Raw genomic sequence first — 25,114 nt, 5'->3', positions numbered from 1 at the left:
TGGAGATACTGAGCTGAGGCAGTTTCACACTGCCTTAACCAAGATAGACAGAGTCTGTGGACAAGGAGGAGTCATTAGAGAATTGAAAAAAAGATATAGGCAAGGAAGTGGCATCAGCACAATAGTGAGCTGTTAAAGGTAAAGGCTGAGATAAGATGATGGAGTGGGAGTGAGCAGATGGCTTGTGAAGATTTCCAGAACAAACTAGGGACTGGGCTGAACAATAGACAGCAGTGGGACAATTCAACTTGCAGCAAAGCTATTCAGGAATGGGAAAATGGAGGGTGAGAAATGAGCGAGAATATGAGTGCACACCTTCTGTTCTGAATAATCCACTGGCCCTGAGTGCACGGCAGGTCATGCGTCTGCCTCCTGAGCGCATAGGCATCAAACCACAGCACAACTCCGTAGTCGAGAGATGGGACCTGCATGGGGAGCAGTCTAAGAGCAGAGCTGAGACAGCATCAGCAAGCAACATTCCCTCCCACCCTGGAGGACACATCAGGAGGAGACAGACATGAATCATAGAGTTATAGAAAATTAAGGTTGGAAGAGAACTCAGGGGGTCATCTAGTCCAACCCCCTGGTCAAAGCAGGACCATCCCCAACTAGATCACCCGAGCCAAAGCTTTTTCTAGCTGGGTCCTGAAAACCTCCAAGGACAAAGATTGCACAACCACTCTGGGAAAGCTGTTCCAGTGTTTTACTACCCTTCTGGTGAGAAAATTCTACCTACTATCCAACCTAAACTTCCCTTGCTGCAACTTGAGACCACTGCTCCTTGTTCAGTCATCTGCCACTGCTGAGAACAGTCCAGCTCCATCCTCTTTTGAACCCCACTTCAGGTAGCTGAAGGCTGCTATTAAATCCCACCCCCACCCCCTGTCTTCTCTTCTCTGGAATAAATAAACCCAGTTCCCTCAAGCTCTCCTCATAAGTTATGTGTTCGAGCCCCCTAACCATTTTTGTTCCCTCCAGTGGACTCTCTCCAATTTGTCCACATCCTTTCTATAGTGGGGGCCCAAAACTGGACACAGTACTCCAGATGTGGCCTCACCAGTGCTGAATAGAGGGGAAGAATCACTTCTCTGGACTTGCTGGCAACACTCCTACCAATGGAGCCCAGTGTGCCGTTAGCCTTCTTGACAACAAGGGCACACTGGTGACTCATTTTCAGCTTATTGCCCACTGTAACCCCCAGGTCCTTTTCTGCAGAGCTGCTGCCCAGCCAGTCAGCCCCCAGCCTGTACTGGTGCATGGGATTGTTCTGTCTGAAGTTCAGGACTTTTCACTTATCCTTGTGGAAGCTCATGAGATTTTTTTTTTGTCCAATCCTCCAATTTGTTGAGGTTACTCTGAATCGTAGCCCTACCTTCCAGCATATCTACTATTCCCCCCAGCTTGGTGTCATCTGCAAACTTGCTGAGGGTGCACTCTATGCCATCTCCCAGGTCATTGATGAAGACATTGAACAAAACCGGCCCCAGGACTGATTCCCTGGGCACTCCACTTGATACCGGCTGCCAACTAGACTTTGAGCCAGGGGGCACAAGGCTGAACTCCTCAATGAGTTCTTTGCCTGAGTGTTCCTAAACAAGAGGCAAGACAAGTCTTACAATGGGATCATAGAGAGACAATAGCAGGGTGCCAGACCACCAAGCGTTGACCCTGAGATGGTGCAGAGTCACTTAGAAGGACTGGATGTGTTTAAGTCAGCAGGCCCGGATGAGCTCCATCCGAGGGTACTGAAGGCACTGGCTGGTGTCACTGCACAGCCACTGGCAAGAATATTTGAGCACTCATGGCGCACGGGCCAGGTGCCAGAGGACTGGAAAACATCCAATGTGGTCCCTATTTTCAAGAAGGGGAGGAAGGAGGATCCAAGCAACTACAGGCCAGTCAGTCTCACCTCGATCCTTGGTAAAGTCTTTGAAAAGATTATTAAGGCTCATATATGTGAGAGCCCAGCAGGAAAAATTATGCTGGAGGGAAACCAGCATGGGTTCATAGCAGGTAGATCATGCCTGACTAATATAATCTCTGTTTATGACCAGGTTACAAAACACCTAGACGCAGGAGTAGGGGTAGACATTGTTTACTTAGACTTCAGGAAGGCCTTCGATATGGTATCCCACCCCATACTGATGAATAAATTCAGAGGCTGTGACTTGGATGATTACACAGTCCGGTGGGTGGCAAATTGGCTAGAGGGTTGTACCCAGAGAGTGGTGGTGGATGGATCGGTGTCGACCTGGAAGGATGTGGGCAGTGGGGTCCCACAGGGCTCGGTCCTTGGACCAATACTCTTCAATGTCTTCATCAGTTACTTGGACGAGGGAGTGAAGTGTACTCTGTCCAAGTCTGTGGATGATACAAAACTGTGGGGAGAAGTGGACACACTGGGGGGCAGGGAACAACTACAAGCAGACCTGGACAGGTTGGACAAATGGGCAGAAAACAACAGAATGTGATTTAACAAGGAGAAATGAAAAGTGTTGCACCTAGGGAGGAAAAATATCCAGCACACCTACTGCCTAGGAAATGACCTGCTCGGCAGCACGGAAGCGGAAAGGGATCTTGGAGTCCTAGTGGACTCCAAGATGAACATGAGTCAGCAGTGTGACCAAGTCATCAGCAAAGCTAACTGCACTTTATCATGCATCAGCAGATTCATGACAAACAGAACCAAGGAGGTGATACTTCCCCTCTATCGGGCGCTGGTCAGACTGCAGTTGGAATATTGCGTGCAGTTTTGGGTGCCACACTTTAAGAGGGATGTGGATAACCTGGAGAGGGTCCAGAGAAGGGCCACTCGTATGGTTAAGGGCTTGCAGGCCAAGCCCTACGAGGAGAGACTGGGGCACCTGGACCTCTTCAGCCTCTGCAAGAGAAGTTTCATAGTTTCATAGTAGCTAGGGTCAGGAGGGACCTGAACAGATCATCTAGCCTGACCCCCTGACACAGGCAGGAATGAATGCTGGGTTCACAAGACCCCAGACAGGTGATCATCCAACCTCCTCTTGAATTTGCCTAAGGTAGGGGCGAGGACCACTTCCCTGGGAAGCTGGTTCCAGATTTTAGCCACCCTAACTGTAAAATATTGCCTTCTGATCTCCAACCTAAACCTATTCTCCATCAGCTTATGACCATTGTTCCTGGTCACCACAGGTGGAGCTGGGGAGAAAAGAGCTCCGCCTATTAGCTGTTGATCCCCCTTGATGAGCTTGTAGGCAGCCACCAGGTCCCCCCTCAGCCTCCTCTTGCTGAGGCTGAACAGGTTCAGGTCCTTCAGTTTCTCCTCGTAGGGCCTGTCCTGCTGCCCTCTCACCAAGTGGGTGGCCCTCCTCTGAACCCTCTCCAGGCTGGCCACATTCCTTTTGAAGTGCGGTACCCAGTACTGGACGCAGTACTCCAATTCTCGGCCTGACCAAAGTTGCATAGAGAGGGAGGATCACCTCTCTGGACCGGCTTGAGATGCACCTTTGGATGCATGACAAGGTATGGCTGGCCTTGCTGGCTGCGGTCTTGGCATTGGTGGCTCATGTTCATCCTGGAGTCAATAATGACTCCAAGATCCCTTTCCGCCTCTGTGCTTTCAAGAAGGGAACTCCCCAGCCTGTCTGTATGCTGTGGATTCCTTCTCCCAAGGTGCAGCACCCTGCATTTGTCTACGCTGAACCCCATCCAATTCTCATCTGCCCACTTTTGTAGTCTGTCTAAATCTAGTTGCAGCCTCTCCCTCCCTTCAAGTGTGTCCACCTTGCCCCACATCTTAGTGTCATCAGCAAACTTGGACAGCATGCTTTCCACCCCCTCGTCCAAGAAACTGATGAAGATGTTAAACAGTGTGGGCCCAAGGACTGAGCCCTGGGGTACCCCACTGCTCACATCTCGCCAGGTTGAGTACAACCCGTCCACCACTACTCTCTGGGTGCGCCTCGTCAGCCAATTTTTTACCCATCTAACTGTGCAGGCATCAATGCCACAGTCGCTTAATTTATTGATGAGGATGGGGTGAGAGAGTGTCAAAGGCCTTCTTAAAGTCTAGAAAGACTACGTCCACGGTGACACCATCATCCAAGGATTTAGTTACTTGGTCGTAAAAGGCAATCAGGTTGGTCAGGCAGGACCTGCCTTTGGTGAAGCCATGCTGATTGCCCCTGAGCATGATCTCCCCTGCAGGCCCCCCACAGATATGCTCCTTGATGATCCTCTCCAAGAGCTTCCTGAGCACTGAGGTGAGGCTTACAGGCCTATAATTTCTTGGGTCCTCCTTCCTCCCCTTCTTAAAAATAGGGACCACATTAGCCAGTTTCCAATCCCCTGGCACCTGGCCAGATGACCACGAATGCTCATACAGCCGGGCCAAAGGCTCTGCAATGATCCCTGCCAGCTCCCTCAACACCCTTGGGTGGAGGGCATCTGGACCTGCAAATTTAAAAATGTCTTCCAGAAGATCCTGCACTACATCTGCACTGATTAAAGGCTTGATAGAGCTATCCCCAAGATTGTCCCTACCTCTGGTAGGTGGGATATCCCAGTCCCCGTTCAGGAAAACAGAGGCAAAGAAACTGTTAAAAATATCAGCTTTCTTGTCTGACGTGGCCACCAGATTACTGTTTGTGTCTTTCAGGGGCCCTACATTGCCTGGTGCCCTCTTCTTGCTCCCAATGTACTTGAAAAAGGACTTTTTGTTGTCCTTAATCCTGGACGCTAGCCTGAGTTCCATCTCTGCCTTGGCCTTCCTAATAGCCCTCCTACACTCCCGGGCCGAGGAGGAGTACTCCTCCTTGGTGATAGTTCCTCCCTTCCACTGGTTGTATGCCCCGCTTTTAGTCCTTAGGCATTGCTGAATGCCCTTGCTGAGCCAAGGGGGTCTCTGAGCACTCTTACCCACCTTGCTTCTCTCAGGGACTGTTATCCTTTGGGCCTGGAGGATCGCCCCCTTAAGGTATGACCATCCCTCATGGGCTCTCATCTCCTCTACCTTCTAGGCCCTTAGTGCCTCCCCCACTAGTCTCCTAAGCTCATTGAAGTTGGCCTTTCTGAAGTCAAGGGCTTTAGCCTTGGTGTGAGCCCTAGACGCCCTGCGTTGGATAGTGAAATCCAGCAGGTGATGATCGCTATTGCCCAGGTGGTCAAGGACCTGCAGTCCTCTCACCAGGTCATCCCCTGTGGCCAGGTCCAGGTCCAGCAAGGCGTTACCCCCAGTGGGGCTGTGCACTTCCTGGATAAGGTGAAGGTCCTGTAATACAGCCAGGAACCTACGCGAGCGGTCAGACCTGACTGTCTGCTCCTCCCAGCAAATGTCTGGGTAGTTTAGGTCATCCATGACAATAACATCCCTTGACCTAACCGCCTCCATAAGCTGACTGGAGAAGTCCTGGTCTAGCTCTTCCTCCTGGTTGGATGGTCTGTAGTAGACACCCACCGTAAGGTCCCTTTCGCCACGCCCCGCTTGTAGTTTGACCCATAGTATCTCTGCCCGACCCTCCTCTAACCTGAAGCTAATCCTTGATGATGTGAGGTGCTCTTTGACATAGAGCACAACCCCCTCACCTTTCCTCTCTGTCCTGTCTCTTCTATATAGGGTGTATCCCCAAATGCCCGCTGCCCAGTCGTAGGTAGGGTCCCACCAGGTTTCTGTGAGCCCTACTAGGTCTGGGTTCTTACTTGCAATCAAGAGGCATAGTTCCTCCTGCTTATACCCCATACTATGAGCATTAGTGGAGAGGCACCTGAGGCCTCCTGAGGGTGCTTGTGCCTTCCTCCCATTCCCAGGACTGTTGTGGCCCCCTGCTTCTCGGATGTGGCTTGTGGCTGCCTATAAATTCATCACGGAGGCGCAGCAGGGAATTGGTGAGGCTCTACTCACCAAGGTGCCCCTGGGGGTCACAAGAAATAATGGCTATAAGCTATCAGAGAGCAGATTTAGACTGGACATTAGGAAGAACTTCTTCACAGTTAGAGTGGCCAAGGTCTGGAATGGGCTCCCAAGGGAGGTGGTGCTCTCCCCTACCCTGGGGGTCTTCAAGAGAAGTTTAGATAGGCATCTGGCTGGGGTCATCTGGACCCAGCACACTTTTCTGCCTATGCAGGGGGTTGGACTTGATGATCTATTGAGGTCCCTTTCGACCCTAACATCTATGAATCTATGAATCTATGAATTACTACTCTCTGAGCACAATGCTCCAGCCAGTTTTCTATCCAACTTACAGTCCATTCATCCAGCCTGTACTTCCATAGTTTGCCTGCAAGAATGTTGTGGGAGACGGTACCAAAAGCCTTGCTAAGATCAAGGTATGGTCTCCCTGCATCCACAGAGCCAGTCATCTCACCATAGAAGGCAATCAGGTTGGTCAGGCATGATTTGCCCTTGGTGAATCCATGCTGACTGTTCCTAATCACCTTCTTTTCCTCCAAGTGCTTAGAAATGGATTCCTCAAGGACCTGCTCCATGATTTTTCTGGAGACTGAAGTGAGGCTGACTGGTCTGTAGTTCCCTGGACCCTCCTTTTTCCCTTTCTTAAATATGAGCACCATTTTGCCCTTTTCCAATCACCCAGGACCTCTCCTGATCTCCATGAGTTTTCAAAGATGATGGCCAGTGGCTCTGCAGTCACAACAGCCAACACTTTCAGCACGCTTGTGTGTATCCCATCTGGCCCCATGGACCTGTATATAACCAGCTTTTCTAAACAGTTCCTAACCTGTTCTTTCGCCACTGTTGGCTGCTCATCTCCTCCCCAAACTGTGCTGCCCAGTGCAATAGTCTGGGAGCTGACCGTGCCTGTGAAGACAGAGGTGAAAAAGGCATTGAGCACTTCAGCCTTTTCTGCATCCTCTGTCATAAGTTTGCCTCCCTCATTCAGTAAGGGACCCACAATTGTCCTGATCCTTCTTTTGCTACTGACATACTTGTAGAATCCCTTCTTGTTACCCTTGACATCCCTTGCTAGCTGCAACTCCAATTGTGCTTTGGCCTTCCTAACTTCTTCCCTGCATGCCTGAGCAATGTTCTTATACTCTTATACTTAGGAAGGGGAGAGCAGTGGATTTGAATGGTGCCAAAGTAGTAAAAGTGGGGCACAATCTATGCTGGTATTATGCTAGTGCCCCCAAAAACTCTGCACCTGAATCCCATTCTACACCCCCCTCCCCCACCCATACCCCAGCTCTGCCAAGGTCTTAGCTCCTGCTCCCAGGTCTGCCACAGCACTTTGGTTCCTGACATGCAATAGTCCTAGCTACCCCTGTCCTAGGGTTTCATGCAGAGCTTTGCCATTACCCCTGACTTCCCATCCTAGCTATTCTAAGCCTAAGTCCTGTTTGAACTGAGTCTGGCAGGTTGTGAAGAACAGCAGGTACTTCCCAAGTGACCTACTTGAACAGTCACAAGTCACAGATGTGGCCACAAGGATTTAATTCATTTGGATTCTATACAAGAGCTTGAATTGGCTCTCCACTTTAGCCCTGTGAGGAACCAGTCCCCCCCACCCAGCCATCCACCCATCTAGCTGGAACTTAGCCTGGACTTCCTTCTGTTCAACACCAGAAGAGCTGGCTGGTGGTGACCCTCTGGTACCTGCCCAGGCCCATCTCAGTGACAGCCTTAGCTGCAGACTCAAGAGAGAGAGGAATGACCATGATACTCAGCCCAGCACACTCCTGAATCAGAGAGGAAAGGGTGCTGGCGCAAAGCAGTGGGGAGTGGAAAGGTGCCAGGAGCTCTTTGGAAGGTTTGCATAGGGAATGAGAGGAAGCCAATGATCCCTTACCATCATGTGCCAGGTGCACTGTGTGTTGGGTGCATAGTAGCTGGGGTAGTATGGAGTGCTGATCTTCCCCCGCAGCTCCAGGTCTTCTGGAAGTGTGAGATTTACCTGACAGGCTGAAAACACAGTCACAGCCCACCTCAGTATAGCATTGGGCTGGGAACACAGAATCGTCACCCAAACCCTCGAAGGAGGCAAGGACCACATCCCACCCCAGGAAAAAGGATGCGTGGAAAGTGTGGAATAATGTGGCTGTTGGAGAAACTTGGGGCTGCTTGCTGAGTTTATGGGCTGGTGTGCTCTGCTTGGAGACTAATTTCAAACTTTCCAAGCTGTTCTGGGTGAGCATCCCAGAGACATCCCGCCTCATGCGACCTTATTCCCTAGCTGGGACCCCTCAAAGATGGAAAGCAGAAGGAATCACCTGTAGGGACAGGTATCTGCTCAGCTCCATGCACAACTATGCCATCTTTCCCGAGAGAATATACTTGGAAAAGGGAGACAGAGGCACCATATAGCACACAATGATAGTGAGAGGAAATCTCCAGAGAAATGAGGCAGTGGGAACAGCACAAAAGTTGGAGGGGGATGTAAACAGGAACACCTGCTTGGGAATGAGCTTCCACAGAACCACAGGCTAGGTTCTTACAAGCTAAGACATGTCAGGCCTGGCTAATGCATGTCTGTGCTCTTCCTTGTCATTCAGTGCTGTTGTGCCAACCTGGTGTGAGGGGCTGCTGGGTTCCTAGAGTTGCATCCTTTCAGCTGAAAACCAAAGCCATGACTGATTGTAGTTGTTAAAGATCCCAGGGCACTTGATACCATGTAATGCTTTTAGCTTCCTTCTCCTGGCCAAAGATGAGTAATTACAGTACGTTTTGCTGTGACTCCCCTGTTGCTTTAGTTGAATACAGTCTCATTCTTTCTTTCTATCCACCTAGGCACTTATCACAGTCCAGACAGGGGAAAAAAGGAAGAGCTATTGCCTTCTACATGAAAGAGATGTACATGTGTTCTCAAGTGCACTACAAAGTGGAAGGTAAGCCTGTTGAAAGTTTCTGGATAAAGGTTTGAGGAGAGAACAGCAATGGGGATATCATGGTGTGCATCTGCTATGGGCCTCCAAACCAGGAAAAAGAGGTTGACAAGGACTTCTTTAAACAACTGATGGAAGTTTCTAAATCATGAGACCTTGTTCTCATGGGGAACTTTAATTACTAAAACATCTGTTGAGGGTGAAACAGTGGTCCACAACCAGTTCAGCAAATCTGTGGAATGTGTTGAGGATAACTTTTTATACAGATGGTAAAGGGGCTAACTAGGGAGGAATTGGTTGAGAATGTGAAGGTGGAAGGTAACTTGGGTGACAGTGACCACAAAACGATAGAGTTCAAGATCCTATGGGGAGGAAGGAAGGAGAGCATCAAGGTAAAAACACTAGATTTCAGAAAAGCAGACTTTCACAAACTCAGGGAACTGGTAGGCAGGATCCCCTGGGAGGCAAATCTGAGGGGAAAAGGAGTCCAGGAGAGTTGGCTGTACTTTAAGGATGCTATATTAAGGGTGCAAGAGCAAGCAATCCCAATGTGATAGAAGAGTGGGAAGTTCAATAGGAGACCAGCCTGGATGGACAGCGGTCTCTTCAATGAGTTGAAACTCAAAAAGGAATCCTACAAAGTGGAGTAGGAGCATAAGAATAAATCACACACAGATTCAGGGAGAAAGTTAGGAAAGACAAGGCATGATTTGAGATGTTACTGGCAAGGGACATAAAGGGGGAAAAAAGGCTTCTACAAGTATGTTGAAAGTAAAAGGAAGACCAAAGACACTATAGGTCCTTATGGAATACTGAAGGCAACTTAGTTATGCATGATGCTGAAGAGAAGACTGAAGTATTTCATGGGGTTTTTTTTACTTTCATTTTCACAGATAAGGGCAACTATCAAATGATGAGCATAGCTGTCAGCCAAGATAGGAAAGAAGACGTATAGGCTAGAATAGAGGAAGAATTACATAGAGAATTACTTAGAGAGGGATTACTCAGAGAAGCTAGATGCTTTCAAGTTATCAGGGCCAGATGGGATGCATCCTAGGGTGCTGAAGGAATTGGCTGAGGTAGTTTTGGAACCATGTCTTCTTTGAAAACTTGTGGAGGTTGGGTGAGGTACTGGATGATTGGAAAAGGGCAAACATAGTGCTCATGTTTAAGAAAAGGAGGAGGAGGATCTGGGGAATTACAAATCAGTCCAGTCTGACCTTTATACCTGAAAAAATCATGGAGCAGGTCCTCAAGAAATCTGTTGTGAAGCACCTAGAGAACAAGGTGATCAGGAACAGCCAGCATTGATTCACAAGAGCAAGTCATGCCTGACCAACCTGATTTCTTCTATGATAAGATGACAGGCTCTGTGGATGGGGAGAAAGCAATGGATGTGATATCCTTGATTTAGCAAGGCTTTTGACACTTTCTCCCATGACAGTCTCATTAATAAGCTGAAGTGATACAGACTAGATGAAAGAATGGTGAGGTGGATACATAACTGGTGGATTCATCATGCTCAACAAGTAGTTATCATTTGTTCAATATCTAGTTGGGAGGAGGTATCAAGTGGGGTTCCCCAGGGGTCTGTCCTGGGTCCAGTGTTGTTATATATTCATTAATGCTTCGGATGATGGGCTTGAGTGCGCACTGAGCAAGGTTGCAGATGACCCCAAGTTGGGTGAAGCTGCAGACACTCTAAAGTCTAGAGAATAGGGCTAGGATCCAGAATGACCTGGATAGACTGGGAAAATGGTCTGGAATCAACCAGATGAAATCCAACAAGTCCTGAACCTGGAACAGAATAACAGCATGCACAAATACAAACTGGGGAACAACTGGCTAAGCTGCAATATTGCAGAGAAGGACCTGGGGGTTACAGCGGACCATAAGCTGAATAGAATTCAACAGTGCGCTCTTGTTGCAAAAAAAATCCAATGGCATACTGGGTTATATTAATGGGAGTATCACTTGAAAATCCAGAGAAGTAATTCTTCCACTCTATTCAGGACTGGTGAGGCCTCATCTGGAGTACTGTGTCCAGTTTTGGTCTCCACACTTCAAGAAAGATGTGGATAGATAGGAAAGAGTCCAGAAGAGAGAGGCAATAATGAGTAGAGGTCTGGAAAGCGTGACTTATGAGGACAGGCTGAAAGAACTAAGGATATTTAGTATGGAGAATAGAAAACAGAAGGGGATTTGATAAGTCTTCAAATACCTGCAGGGCAATTATAGAGAGGATGGAGATACACTATTTTCTGTCATTGTAGAGGACAGGACTAGGAGCAATGGCCTCAAGCCACAGCAGAAGAAATTTAGGGTGGAGATCAGGAAACACTTTCTGACTATGAGAGTAGTCAAGCAGTGGAACAGGCTACCTAGAGAAGTTGTGGAATCTCCATCTCGAAATTCTCAAAAGCAGGTTGCACAGACACTTAGCTGGGATGCTTTAGTCAGGGATGATCCTACCATGAGCAGGGGGCTGGGCTAGATGACCTCACCTTCCAGCCCTGATTCCCTAGGATCCTATGATCTGGCTCCATCACAGTAGCATCACACATTCTTCAGGGAGCTCCAAGTCCAAATTGTTGTGTAGTGCTTTGGAGCACTGTTGAACAGCTACCAAGCTCCTTGGAGCATTTCCAGGCAGTGGTGAGGAAGGCTACTTGATCCAGGGTCTAAAAATGTATGAGATCTTCTAGTGCCTTCAGTTCTCCTTCCCTCCTTCCCTCCCTCCCTGCCTCCCTATGTCCTCACCTTCAAGGGGTACAGCTTGGGCAGAGAGGATGAAAGGATCATAGTAACTGTACATTGCTTTCTTCCACACCACAGCCATGACATGACCTGAAGAAAGGACCTCCACTACGGGCTCCTGACGGTTGCAGCCATAGACTCTGAAACGAGAGACAGGAGGAAGTGAGAAGGGGGATAAGCATGTGTAAAGAAGGTAGGGAACTGAGGGAGAGAAGAGAGGGAGAAAGACAAGAAGCAGATGAGATTGTCCAGACCTCTAATGAGATTTGCATGTTGCTAGACACTAATAAAACAAATCAAGATGTAGCATAGGGAACAGGGCTCAGATCTGGGTATGAAAGGGTTTCCCCTTGTTAGGACCTTTTCTCAAGCCAAACCACTCTAATGATGAATATTAGACCAAAGGATATCCCCTTGTTTGGTTCCCAACTCTAAGCTGGGGGAACATTATCCCCTTCAAGAAACCCCTCATTTTACCCTTTACACTAATATATGACAGGTCCCTCCTCTGAGGAACCATGGCATCAAATCCAGAGCTGGCATAAAATCAGTACATTTCCCATGAAATCAAAGGAGCTACATCCATTTACATCAACTGAAGAACTGTCCGTAGGCTGCAATGCTCTTTATAAGGCCTCTGTACCTAAACAGAGCTGGGCTATTCTGAAGACAACTTTCATATTCTTAGGCCCTTACCAGATACTGTGGTCTCTGAAGCACTAAAAGTGCAAAACATTGCCATCGTATCCAGAGGCTGCTATGAACACCTTCACCTACTACTTTTTAAAAAACATGCTAAACTACAGGGATGCCTCAATAATATCCCCCAACACTGAGTTCTGCTACTGTGTTCTATTATCCTGCATCCAAGAGCATTTCCTCTCATCTGTGTTAGGGGCATTTCCTTGCCCTGGTGTTGTGAGTAGCACCCTGTGCTTTCCTTTCCTTCAACCACTCTCTAGATTTGGTACCACTGTCATAGGAAGCTACCTACGAGGTGATGAGACGGTTCTCCAGCGGCCCAGCCTCGTCATACATGGCCAGTCGGTCCCTGCAGTCTGGGAGGGTCCACTCCAGATGCAGCTTGATCATATGACCCTTGGGGCCATGGAGGTGCCAAAGACAACTGGAGGCCAAGTAGTCAGGGCCCTTCAGCTTTAGGGCTTCATCCTCCCGCACATAGCTGTATCTGTAACAACCTGAAGCCATGAAACAAGCAGAACATCAGAGTGTCATCAGTCTGAGGTGGGGTTCTTGGGGCGGTCTTGATAATATGGTCATCATTTAGGGCATTTATGTAAGCCCTTAGTATGGGGTTAGGCTCTCTGTTAGCCTAATTTCTCCCACTGATTTCAGTTTATTTTCAAACTTATCCCAGTTGCTCACACTGACTCTCAGTGCCACTGGTCCGTTTTCCCTGGAATCCTATTTCTTTCTAGCAACATCACGTCTGCCTCCCTGGTATCCCAGTGACAACAGCATCCTCTCACTAGCATCCTATTTCCTCTTGGTGAACCCATGCAATAGCATAACTGAGGGGGGAGACCCAGGCAGAAGCCCTGTATGCCATTTTTGCAGGGGAGTGCAAAAGCAGCCATTGCCATACTGATTGTACTGCTGCAATCATCAAAGCACGGGCTGGCAATGCTCCAGGCACTGGACAGCTGCCCCAAATACAGAGCTGTGCTGCTCTGCATCTGACACCATGACCTTTTACTGGTATCCTCATTCCTCACAGTGACTTCCCTCCTCTCTCAATGGTAACCCAATTCCTCCTAGTGACACCAATCTATTCTCTGTGGTCTAACAGTTCTTTCCACTGACATCACTTGTATTAGTCTTCTAGTTCTTCTCATTGACATCAGCTCCCTCCCCATATTTCTCACAGTGATAATAATCCCCTTGCACTGTATTTTAGTTCCCCTCAATTCCCCTTTCACTAGTATCTCAGTTCCTCTTAGTTGCCCTTTCACTAGTCCCAGTTCCTGTCAATGTTACCAGTCCCCACTCATGAGCTAACACCATGCTAATTATTTCATTCCTCTAATTACTAGGCAGACCTTCACTCAAACTTTACTTTCCACTTGCCTCATTCTCCTGGTTCGTGGCCCCTCTCTTCCTTACCCTATAACCTACCCTGCTTTACAGGGCATCCTGTCTCTTTTCCCTTTTACTCTTCTAAATCTCTCCAGGTCTGTAGCTGTGAAATGGTGAAATACAGGGAGAGTTTCTACATGCACACACATACCACAAAGCCTGAGCATGTAGAGCTATCGGCAATAGCATTTGTGACACAGGGCAAACGTTTCAAAAACACCCATGTGACTTCTAAGTCTCAGCTTCAAACATGATGTAGGCACCTGCAGGCCTTGAGAATCAACCTGACTTAGGCTCCTAAATCATGTAGCTGCTCTTGAAAGTGGTGTCCATCGTATGCACTGTTGCCTCCTGGGTATGATTCTCTCTGCCTCAACTACCCTGATGTCCTGGTTCAGAAAAGCCAATAATGATTCTGGCCACACCATAATTCCACCCAAAACATAACAAACTGAAAAAAGAAAGGGAAAAGATGGCCTACCCAGAGTGGATTTCAGCACTAATAAGTCTTTCACACTGGATTCTGTTAGAAAAGAAATATATAAAGATAGAAAAAAAATAAGACTGTAGCATCTAAAATCCCATGGACTTCCTTTCCATTCCCAAGGTGTCATCCTGACTGTCACTGGGCACTTCCCTTCCTTTCCATGGCCCTTATCTATCTAAGGCATCCCCCCTGTTTCCCATTTCACCTGGGCCCACCTCTCCCACCTCTGCCCAAGCTTTCACAGGCCTTGCCCCCCACAGCTCATGACCCTCACCCTGCCATGCATGTCTCCCCTTCTCTTATCCATCATCTGATGCTGTTGTAGGCATTTTCTGTCCTTCCTATTGACATCAGACATTAACCAGAGCCACCACTCCCATTCATACCTCAGCTAGCTCTCCTAACTATGCTTGTTGTCAGAGCTACCATAGGGAAGCACCTTCTTTCCCACACCTCCCATGACCACAACCCTCAGCTCTTGTCCCTCAAGCTAGGTGGAACACCCCCACCCTTTGGAATGAGCCAAGAGGAAGAAGCTGAAGGATCCAAATCCCACAGGGGTCCATCCACAGATTTCAGCAGGGTTTGGGACTGGCCCTAAAAGAAAGGGTCAGCAGGGGAAGAAACCGACTGGAAATGGGATAGGGATAAGGAAGATGGGTTCGAGCAACCACGAGATATATGCGTTTGGCTCAGGGAAGAATGCCTTAATAGGATGCTGCAATCCAAAGGGGGTATACTAGCAAGAACACCAATTAAAGGGAAGCACGAAATCAGAAGCCTGATTCTCAGCACTATAGACTCTGAATATCCCTTGCTGAAAACAATAGGGGTTATTTGTAGCCACTGAGGCAAAATGTTAGGGAGAGAATGGCCCCTTATGAGCAATGCCTTCCAAATGAACTGCCTTATAAAATCTCCCTTTACAAGGAACATAAAGAAAAGACTGTCAGCAAATGCTGGAAACCTGTAAAAAAATAGTGTCACATAGTAGTTAGCCTAGCTCTAGCTCTGACTGATCAGCTCTCTCTTGGCTGGGGTGATGAAGTCAAGGAAGAGATAAGAGATAGAAGATCACTTGGTCCTGATAAAAGCCAGCAACAGCTCATTTGACTAGGAAGGCTGTTATTTTTAAACACTTCAAGGGAAAGATTGCAATTCATTCAGTTCATATTTGGTGGGCTTGAAAAGAGGTGGAGGGACAGGTGAGAGAGAAGGGATCAGAGAGGCTTGTCTTGACTCTCAGGAAGATGTCCTGAGGGAATAGACAGACTCCAACAGCAGACTGGTTAGGGAGAAGGGAAAAACTGATCTGCTGGACCTGGGTTTGGGCCTGGACAAGTGATGCATTTACACTGGTGTGACTTATATCAGTTCTGAACACTAAGTGAACAGATGGTAGCTATCCCAGGAGAGCATTCAGTAAGTGGCTCTTACAGCACTTTTCCACTAAGTAGCAGAGAACAGGAAATAGCCCATTTGACTTAAACAAGCAGATACCTGCGATAAATTGAGGGCAGAGCACACTGACAGGGCAGTAACTTATACCAGTGTGCTCCTAGCTCTGTTTCTTGCAGAAATAATTCTACAGCGGAATGGACAAAATTACAATGGTATAGGTCTGTTCCTATACCATGTCTGTTCCTTTTATTTTATACCAGGATAAATGTAAATGACAGGTATAAATGTGCTGTCTCTCGAGGCTCCTAGATAGCTTTTGCTAGGGAGATATAAAACTGAGTCTTTGAAAGAAAAGCAATGAACTCCTGTAGTTGGAGCACATTCCCTGGTGCACATGCAGCTCAGATAGCCTGCTGCTTTGCGCATAGCTGTTAATAAAAACAGTGTAAGTGCAGGTTTGGGAGATTTGCATTGGCACAAATCAATAGGTTTGGGATCAAAGAGGCAGCTAACACACTTAGAAATAAGAACAACATATTTTTATACAGCAGCTTTCACTTGAGGACCCGGAGGATAAAACAAAACAAAACAAAACTTTCATGCCTGTTAATTAGCTAAGCCTCAACACCAGCAGGGGAAGGAAAGTGTTAACAAATTACTGTGTTTTATTACTCTGGCATTCCCATTTTACAGAATAAATACAATGCAAATCAAGTCACAGACCTAAGGTCACCCAGTAAAGCTCCTAAGATACAAGGAACCTGCTTGTCGTCTCCTGCTCTAACTACTTTGCCATACTCCTTTCGAAACTATTATATCTTACTCAGCTCCTAACAGTTCGTTTTGCAGTGTCTTGGAGAAATAAGAAGAGCTGGGGAAAATTACAGGTACGTGGTATTGATTTCCAAAACGGAAAGAAAAGTGATCATGACAATAAAACCAGCAAATCTAGCCTTAGATTCTAGTAAAATAATGACAAAAGTCAGGGTAGAAGAATTAAAAACTGGAAATATTGGTTGCTTTTCTTTGATAGCATTACAAAATTAGTGGAGAAAGGGAAAGCAGAAGATGAAGGGCAGCCATATTTTGGTGAAGCACTTGGCATGGTTTTTCATGACATTTCACTTGCAAAATGAATGCAAACAGGTTTGGATATGAGTGCTGCTACACAGAGTGCATTGGAAACTAAAAACTGCAAATAGCAGTTAATAATAAATGGCAACTTATAATTAAGTTGAGGGAGGTCTTCAGAGGGATGTTAGGTTTTGGTCTTATTTATCATCTTCATTAACAAGCTGGAAGAGGGAGTAAAGACAGACTTTTAATGAAATTCATTTATTCAAATTCTAAGGCACCAAAGTCAGCAATGAGGATAGAAGGAAAAGGGGCTTGTGAAGTTAAAAATATGGGTGGAGTATGCTGAACTCACTCATATTCATCTTAGAACAATGCAAGAAAGCATGTCTAGGGAAAAAAATTGGAAACACAGTGTTTAATGAGAAAGAGACACTTGGAAATTGGCAACAGTGAAAGAGGCCTAGGTAGGGAAAGGGATATCAAATGAGAGATGAATTTGCAATGCCATATTGAGTTAAAAATGTGATTTAGGCTTCCATGTACAGAGTTATAACATCACAGAACAGAAACATAACTCATTTTAGGACAGTTGTCCTCAAAATTGTTAGACTCATGACACCCCTCATGAGACTCAAGGTATCAATCAGGAAATGTGTGGTCTTAACTTTCACTCATTTCTTGATTGTGAAAAAATAATAGAGCAATTCTTCTGTTTCAAAGAAGTCAGAATGATCACAACAGTTTAAAGTGGTTTTGACACTAAGGATTCCTATTTGAAATCTCTGGGTTTATCTTGTGAATCATGTCTAGGTGTTTGCACATCTAACAATGCTAATACTACATGGCATGCTAAGAATCACTGTTTTAGTGGCCTGATCCAAGTCCAGCTGGATTGTGGATCAAGACCTGTACAGCATATGCATTACATTAAAATATCCAGTTCAGTTCTGGCCCCTTCCACACCAGAGCATTTTTTAGCAGGCAGTGACCTCTATTTTGGGCAGTGATAAAAAACAAACTTCCAAATAAAATATAAAGAACTGAAATTACAAAGTAATACAAACAAAAGTAGTGGGTGATCTAAGTGTGTTAGGTTCAATTCTCTTTTCAGGCTATTAGACTCTGGAACAGTTTCCCAAGGGAAATCATGGATATCTTCAACTGGACTGCTCAATGGGAGGCAGCACAGTGCATAAGAAACAACTCTGCACTGGCGAAAGCCGAGGGAGGTGGCAGAGAAAAGAAAAAGTTGTTACCTAATGAGTTGCTGCCATCTCTAACTCCGGGGCTCTATAATTCTTCAGGAGGAATAATTATATTCAATGAAAAGTGCATCCTCTGCAAGGAGGAAGTGCTATTTTGGGGGTTGTCAACCGGGGGTACATGTACCCCTAGGGGTACTTGAGAAGGCCCTGGGGGGGGGGGGGTATGCATGGGTAGGCAGGGATGGATTGCCGCCATGCACCATCCCACACTGCTGTGCAGGCACCACACACCCAGCCAGACGCGGGGGGCGGGGGAAACTCGCACATGGCGGCTGCTGTCACACCGCATTTGGCAGTGCACCTCCCCCACACATCCAGCAGCTGGGGGTACACGGCTCTGCGTCTGGCCACCGGGGCTATACTGATCCAAAAAGGTTGAAAACCCCTATGCTAGAGTCAGTTCCTGTATCCATTATTTCTTCTGCTTTCCCCTCTTCCATGTGTTTTGCCCACCCTCATTCCTGTCCCTCCTACCAGTCTTTAACACGCTTGTCTTCTTCCTCCTCTTCCTTCAGTAATACCGTATGGCTCAGACTCTCACCCTTCCCTGCAAGAATGTATAGGCCACAGTCCCTGTTTCTGATGGCTCAGGTCACACCTGAGCAGCTGATACTTACCCAGCAGAACCAGAGAATTTGGGTCGAGATTGTATTCTGTCTGGTAAGAGAGGCTGCCTGTGCTGTTGATGCTGGTGAGAAGCTCCCTGTCTAGTATCACCTTCACCCTCTCAGCAGTCATCCCCTTGTGCTGACTCTCAGGCGTTTGAAGGGCGAACCAGAAGAAGACCGTCAGGGGCCCCTCCCTAGCGGGGAAAGAGCACATTACATTCCTTCCTCCTGTTCATTTCAAATCAGATACATCTGCTGCAAATCATCATAACCACAGCCCTAGAGACAAGTGCTCTTTTTTATTCGCAGTGTGAGCTCCCCAAAATCCACAGTCTCACCAGTATGCCCTAGTCCTAACCTGTACAGACAACCTTGAGTAAAATAGAGGAGTTAGCATGTCTGTGGGCTGTTCAATACTTGTTCTCTCTGTTCCACCTCTCTGCAAGCCATTTTGTGCTAATGAGAATGGCAGTTTTAATGCCATTGACACCTTCCCAAAGTAGAGTAAGATCATAGAATCATAGACAATGAGGGTTGGAACGGACTTCAGGAGGTTATCTAGTCCAATCCCCCTGCTCATCCCCAACTAGATCATCCCAGCCAAAGCTCTGTCTAGCTGGGTCTTAAAAACATTCAAGGACGGAGCTTTCACCACTTCTCTGGGTAACCTATTCCAGTGCTTTACTACCCTCCTAGTGAGAAAAGTCTTCCTAATATCTAACCTAAACTTGAGACCGTTGCTCCTTGTTCTGTCATCTGTCACCACTGAGAACAATTTAGCTCCGTCCTCTTTTGAATCCCTGTTCAGGTAGTTGAAGCCTGCTATTAAATCCCCCCTCAGTCTTCTCTCCTCCAGACTAAATAAGCCCAGTTCTCTCAGCATCTCCTCAGAAGTCATGTCCCTCATCTCCCAAACCATTTTGTTGCCCTCCATTGGCCTCTCTCCAAGTTGTCCACATCCTCTCTGTAGTGGGGGGCCCAAACTGGACACAGTACTCCAGATGTGGCCTCACCAGTGCTGAATAGAGGGGAAGAATCACTTCTCTTTATCTGCTGGCAATGTTCCTACCAATGTAGCCCAGTATGCTGTTAGTCTTTTTGGCAACAAGGGCACAATGCTGGCTCACATTCAGCTTATTGTCCACTGTAACCCCCCAAGTCCTTTTCTGCAGAGCTGCTGCCCAGCCAGTCAGCCCCCAGCCTGTAGTGGTGCATGGGATTGTTCTGTCCTAAGTGCAGGACTTTGCACTTGTCCTTATTGAACATCATGAGATTTCTTTTGGCCCAATCCTCTGATTTGTCTAGGTCACTCTGAATCATTAATTTCATTTTCAGGATCATTAATTTCATTTTTATCATCTACTTAATGTTCCTCAAGTAGAAAAGACATTTATTCACTATTGACTATGGAGTTGAACTGTTGACCATTAAGGTCCAATATCCATATTTCAGGAGTGTCAATTCATGGTTCTGCTGGCCATTATAAACCTTTACTTTTGTGCTGGGGCCATTGGTACATTGCAGAAGACAGTGAGTGCAGACAGATCCTACAATACCCAGAACAGATCAAGCTGGAGAGACTGACATGTGAAGGCCAAACTTTTGTTCCAAGTAGGTCTGGTTAAAAATTCTGAATGAAACAATTTTTCCCATTGGAAATATACATTTGTTTTCACATTCAAAATTTTCCGTAGGTGCAGAACTAGTTTGGTGTGCTCTTCCTTGGGCAAATCAAAGTGAATTATTTTGTGTTAAGTTGACATTCCCTTTTGCATCTGCCTGAGTCATAAAGGTGCCCTTTGGGAGTGGCAGGTCTCAGGTCTTCTATTCCACTGTTTCCTTTAGGCCCAGTTTTCTGACCAGATTACATTTCCCATAATGCACCAGTGTCTACCAATAGAGCAGTTCATATTAGGTTGACAAACTAAATTCATGTTTTGATTCAAGAACAGGCAGATATTTCATTTGGACTAAAAAGTCAAAACAACACTTTTGATATTAAACATTTGATTTTTTTTTCCTGAATTTTTCATTCATGGGATATTCCAATATTTTGTTTCTCAAAATAAAAACATCTCAAGATATCAGTATTTCTGGCACGATGGAAATTCCTCTTTTTGTGCAGTCAAGTCTGCCTTAATCCAAAGCTCACATTGGCTAAGGACAGAGGCTGCAGCAGCTCTTGTCAGATAAGCAGGTGCCTATCAAACAAGGTTACAACCCAAGTATAACTTTCACATATGGGTGGCATGGGAGTAATACTCACCCAAAGGCATACACTGTGCTGGAGTTGTAATATGGACTCAGCTCTGTGGCACGAATAAGTTCCTTTATCTGTAATGACAATGCCATCTGATAACTACCTGGCTATGATACGACCCAGTAGTTCTGCCTTCTCTGCTTGTGGTATAATCCCGGCAAAAACTTAATCTGCATGAGTGCCTGTGACCCATAATCCCACTCCCTGAATTGCCTCAGGGGCAACCCTACTCATGAAACCATTCCCACCATCTTCTGTTGCTTGGCTGATTCAGTCCAGAAGGCTCTGGATTCCAGCCGTCCAAGGTCCAGCGAGTACTGGCGATTGAGGATCCGGAGGCTACCAGAGTAGAACTGCAGGATGGTTGGTTCCAGAAACCGTGGTCTGTAGTCTGCCAACAGATGACACAGATAGATTAGCCTGTGAATGTGGAGTCTAGTGAGGCACTGGTGTTTGTGTTTGTATACAGGGGATGGGGTGGTGGTCATCCACTGCTGTATGTCCAGAAGTCACTGACTCCCTTAGGACTGGATGTGGACCAGTTCCATCCTTGCCAGCCCATATCAGCCCCAGTGTAGAAAGCAAATCACCCATTACCTACAAAATACCAGGTCAGCACTCCAGCTCCAGCCAGAAGAACAAGGACAATCCAGAGAGGTGCATAGCGCAGGCAGTCCTGTGTCCTCCTCTTAGGTTCATCCTCAGATGGGGTTTTCACATCCTCCTGCTCTTTGGCCTCCATCATGGCCATCTAACGAAGCAGAAAACCAATGATCAGGCCAGCTCTTCTATATGCCACTTGCTCATTACCAGCAAGCCTTCTATCATCTATTATGTGCCTCTTCACTTATCTATGCATTCCCTTGTTGTTTACCTGCAAATACCAGAGACCTTGCCCCATGCTTTCACAAGTAAAACTACTCCCAAAATCCAGTTAGAGTTCATCCAGTTTTTGCTGAGGCAGGGACTGAGTTAGGCCTTTAGGATCTTGCCCTGTAAATACATTCCCTAAATATCTAATATCTTAATCTTTTGAGGCTTCCCTAGCCTAGCTAGGTGTTCTCCCCAAATGTCACTGAATGCACCAGCATCACCTCTGCTGAGATCACAGTGCTCCAGATCTTGCTCCCTTCATTCCATGCCCAGCTCCTAACTGAAAGGTGCATTGACTATGGAGAGCGCTATCACCCCATGGGCAGTAAGAACTGAGAGAATCCAAACCACTCCAAGCCAGACTTCCTGCTGCCTTGGCAAAAGTCAACTAAAATAGGCTGGTGATTTTTATACTCTCATCACACAGGTGAAAATGATGCCACAAGGTCCCTGGACTGGGAGAATCTGACTTAAAAACTCTATTCCAAAGGATTAATCGGACTGATACTTAACTGTGACAACTGTCCCTGTGGCTCATCTATAAGAAACATATTGCTCATTACAGGAAGATCCTGCTTTTAAAGTTAGTCTGGATATAAGATCGTAAATTCATGTTATGCTACATAAATCCAAGGTGAGAGTCAGGATGCTGGATTCTATTCCCATCTTTTGGTATTGGCTTGCCTATTAATGCTTCCCTGACTTGTCCCCTTCTCTAGTTATTTCATCTCATACTGATCTGTACTGTAACAAACTAGGGCCTTGCTTCCCCACCACAGTTATCCTGCTTTAATTATACTTTTATCATTATACATGTTTGTGTTCAGGTTAAGGTGTTAGACCACCAGGCCAGGAATAGCTTTAAGAGTTAAGTTCTATTAGAGGAGGTATCTGAACACACACCCACACACTCACAGCTTGCACAACCCTGTTACTGCTGGAAAGGTGCCCAGACGACACAATTCAGTGACACCTGACCACAGCTCCCTCAGAGCTAGGTCAGGCAAAGGAAGTAATATAACCATATTAACACAGTGCTGAGCCCTGGTTAATTAACTCTGCTGAGATCTCCATGTGGTGTTGCTCAGTCCCATGTATGTCCTTTCAGAGCACTCCAGTTTCTGCTACTGCAATCACACCCAGCCTCTCCAGTTCTTTCCCCTTTGGCCTCCTCAGCTGACCTTCAATCTGTAAAGGGACAGGTAAATATAACCCTGTCATTCCATATTACAAACTCAACAGGGGTAGTGGGCTCCAGCTGCTTTTGTATGGGACCTCAGAGCTATAACCCACTCAGGATATGACTGTGGCAAGGGGTAAATGCCCAAAGGCAATTGAGTCCTTTGTCTTCCTCACTGTCCTGCTGACCAACATCTTCTGATTGCCCTTAATCACAATTCAACAACAAATGGTCCATCTTCCTCCTGTCTGCTCCCTTTCCTGCAAGCTTCATGGTCCTCAGGTAAGACGTGCCATAACCTAACAAGATGGACTGCCACCTTGATGACCTACCGACACTCATGCCTGAGTGTATGTGTGGTAGTTTCCAGTCTATGAAAATGCTTACATGAGGATATGCCTCCTAGAGGACATGTTATCCCAAGCATTTATTTGATAATGCATGCACCTGAGTGTTTCCATGACTGTGAATGTATGAAGAGTGCCAGACAGTGTGTGAGAGGAAAACACGTGCTTGAATCCTCAGGTATTCATGCCTGTGGATCCATGTACAGTGGTCTGTGCTCGTATGTGTGCATGGATGTGTGTGAGTACCAGCCAGCCTTCTCTCTTCACCTGGTGCTGTGGCCCACCTCATATACCCACCCACCTGCCCACCCCTCAGTATAGAGACACATGAACACAGCGTAAAAATTAAGCAACTCACCAGAAATGTCGAACACAACCAAAGATGGCACAGAAATGCACGATGAATCCTTTAGCACTACCACATCCTGTCTCCTGCATGCACAGTTGAAATGGAAAGCACTGGTTTCCTTCTTTTGCTTCTCCGTGGTCACCTTTCATTCCCCATCTGGGTTCCCTCTCCCAAAGTGGGAGGGAACAGGTGAGGGTCTTTAGTCCACCTTCAAGGGTTCCCTTCAAAACAACAGCAGCAAAAAGGAACTACAAACCAAGCAGAAAAAAGCCTCCCTTTGTTAGATTAATTCTAGACACTGGGGTTTCCCCCCAGAGCTACAGACCTACCTTTGAAACATGCAGCTCTGTGTGTGACTGGCTACACACTCACGCACAGACATATCAAATGACATGTATTTACTCAGGCCAAGGCCTCCTCAGTGATCAATAATCTGACGCCATGTTCTTGCATTTTGGCCTTTGCCCCGTCTGGTCATACATAGAGTATTCAATGCGCTCGGGAGAGCTGTAGCTTTTTCTGATGGAGAAGGAGGAGGAATCCCATCCAAGGGAGACTGGCAAAAAGGGACAGTGTGCATGGATGGTGGTATAAACAGCCAGGATAAGAGCACTTCTCCACCTACCTGAGAAGGTCACCTGGGAAGGCAAGTGCAGGTGGATTGCTGTTTCCTCCTCGAGGGACCACTAGTTGCTCAGCAACTTCTTTCTCTCTTAGTTACACTCATTGGTCCCACTAGAGGGAAAGGAAAAATGGCACAGAGATAAAATGACTTGGGCAGGTGAAAGGTGTGTGTACATGCATATAAGTAGGCTTTTCTGAGGGCAGTGGGTGCCTTTGAGGAGGAAGGGAGAGAGGTGATGAAAAGACTAAAGAGACAAGCTGGGACAGATACAGCATTGTCCAAACTAATATCCCTGATAACGACTATGCACAGCTCTGCCAATGGCCTCAGTCCTGACCTGCTAGGCTCCTTTTCACAGCAGTTTTGAGCTCTTTCTCTTTTTGGCCAGAAGTCCTAATCCTGTCCCCCTAAGTGCATGCTACTGATCCAGTCTCAGGCTCCCACACAACTCTGTCAATGCCCTTTACTCCTGATCTGCGACCCCCTGCTTATAAGTCACCTCACCAGGCTCCTGTATAGCTGCATACATGTAACTCTTAAAAAAAAAAAAAAGCAACTATGCTTCAACCAGGACAAAGTAAACAGAATAATCTCATTGATAATCATTAGTGGAAATTACCTTTTAGAAAACAGGTATTATCCTGATGGGGAACCGAGGAACTTTGTTATTAGAATAGCATTAGTTGGCAAGGAATAGCTGTTCATCTCAAGGGCACTGATTCAAATCTAGTCTCAAGCCAAGGGAATTTGAAAGCCATTTCTGTACACTGTCTGTTTACTCAGATCTGTGTAGTAGAAGACCCTGGTTACAGTAACATCGGAGCAGCTTATGCATCTCAGTGAAGTCATCCCCTACTTTTACTCCCCAGGACTAGGAAGGATTATTATTGCCATTTTGCAGATAGGAAACTGATACACAGAGTAACAAAGGGTAAATTTTTCTGAAATGCCTAAGCAATTTAGGAGCCCCATTTTCA

At 46.6% G+C, this 25,114-nt stretch overlaps 1 protein-coding gene across 1 annotated transcript in view; it reads right to left on the bottom strand.

Moving 5' to 3' along the window:
* The window catches only part of TMPRSS6 (transmembrane serine protease 6), a 40,016-nt gene extending 16,103 nt beyond the window's left edge, over positions 1-23,913 (bottom strand). The window contains exons 1-10 of the mRNA XM_059726417.1: positions 23,522-23,913; positions 21,361-21,514; positions 21,012-21,154; positions 20,770-20,837; positions 18,513-18,697; positions 14,147-14,188; positions 12,563-12,767; positions 11,572-11,708; positions 7,779-7,891; positions 316-425 (exon numbers count right to left, since the gene is read on the bottom strand). Of these exons, the coding sequence (XP_059582400.1) occupies positions 316-425; positions 7,779-7,891; positions 11,572-11,708; positions 12,563-12,767; positions 14,147-14,188; positions 18,513-18,697; positions 20,770-20,837; positions 21,012-21,154; positions 21,361-21,514 (1,157 nt within the window). The 5' untranslated portion in view covers positions 23,522-23,913. The remainder of the gene's footprint in view (positions 1-315; positions 426-7,778; positions 7,892-11,571; positions 11,709-12,562; positions 12,768-14,146; positions 14,189-18,512; positions 18,698-20,769; positions 20,838-21,011; positions 21,155-21,360; positions 21,515-23,521) is intronic.
* Between the last annotated feature and the right edge of the window lie 1,201 nt (positions 23,914-25,114).

The sequence above is a fragment of the Alligator mississippiensis genome, chromosome 4, assembly GCF_030867095.1.
Source record: "Alligator mississippiensis isolate rAllMis1 chromosome 4, rAllMis1, whole genome shotgun sequence".
Taxonomy (NCBI): Eukaryota; Metazoa; Chordata; order Crocodylia; family Alligatoridae; genus Alligator; species Alligator mississippiensis.
Note: the sequence above shows the minus strand (reverse complement) of the source record. Positions and strands in the feature narration are given on the sequence as shown.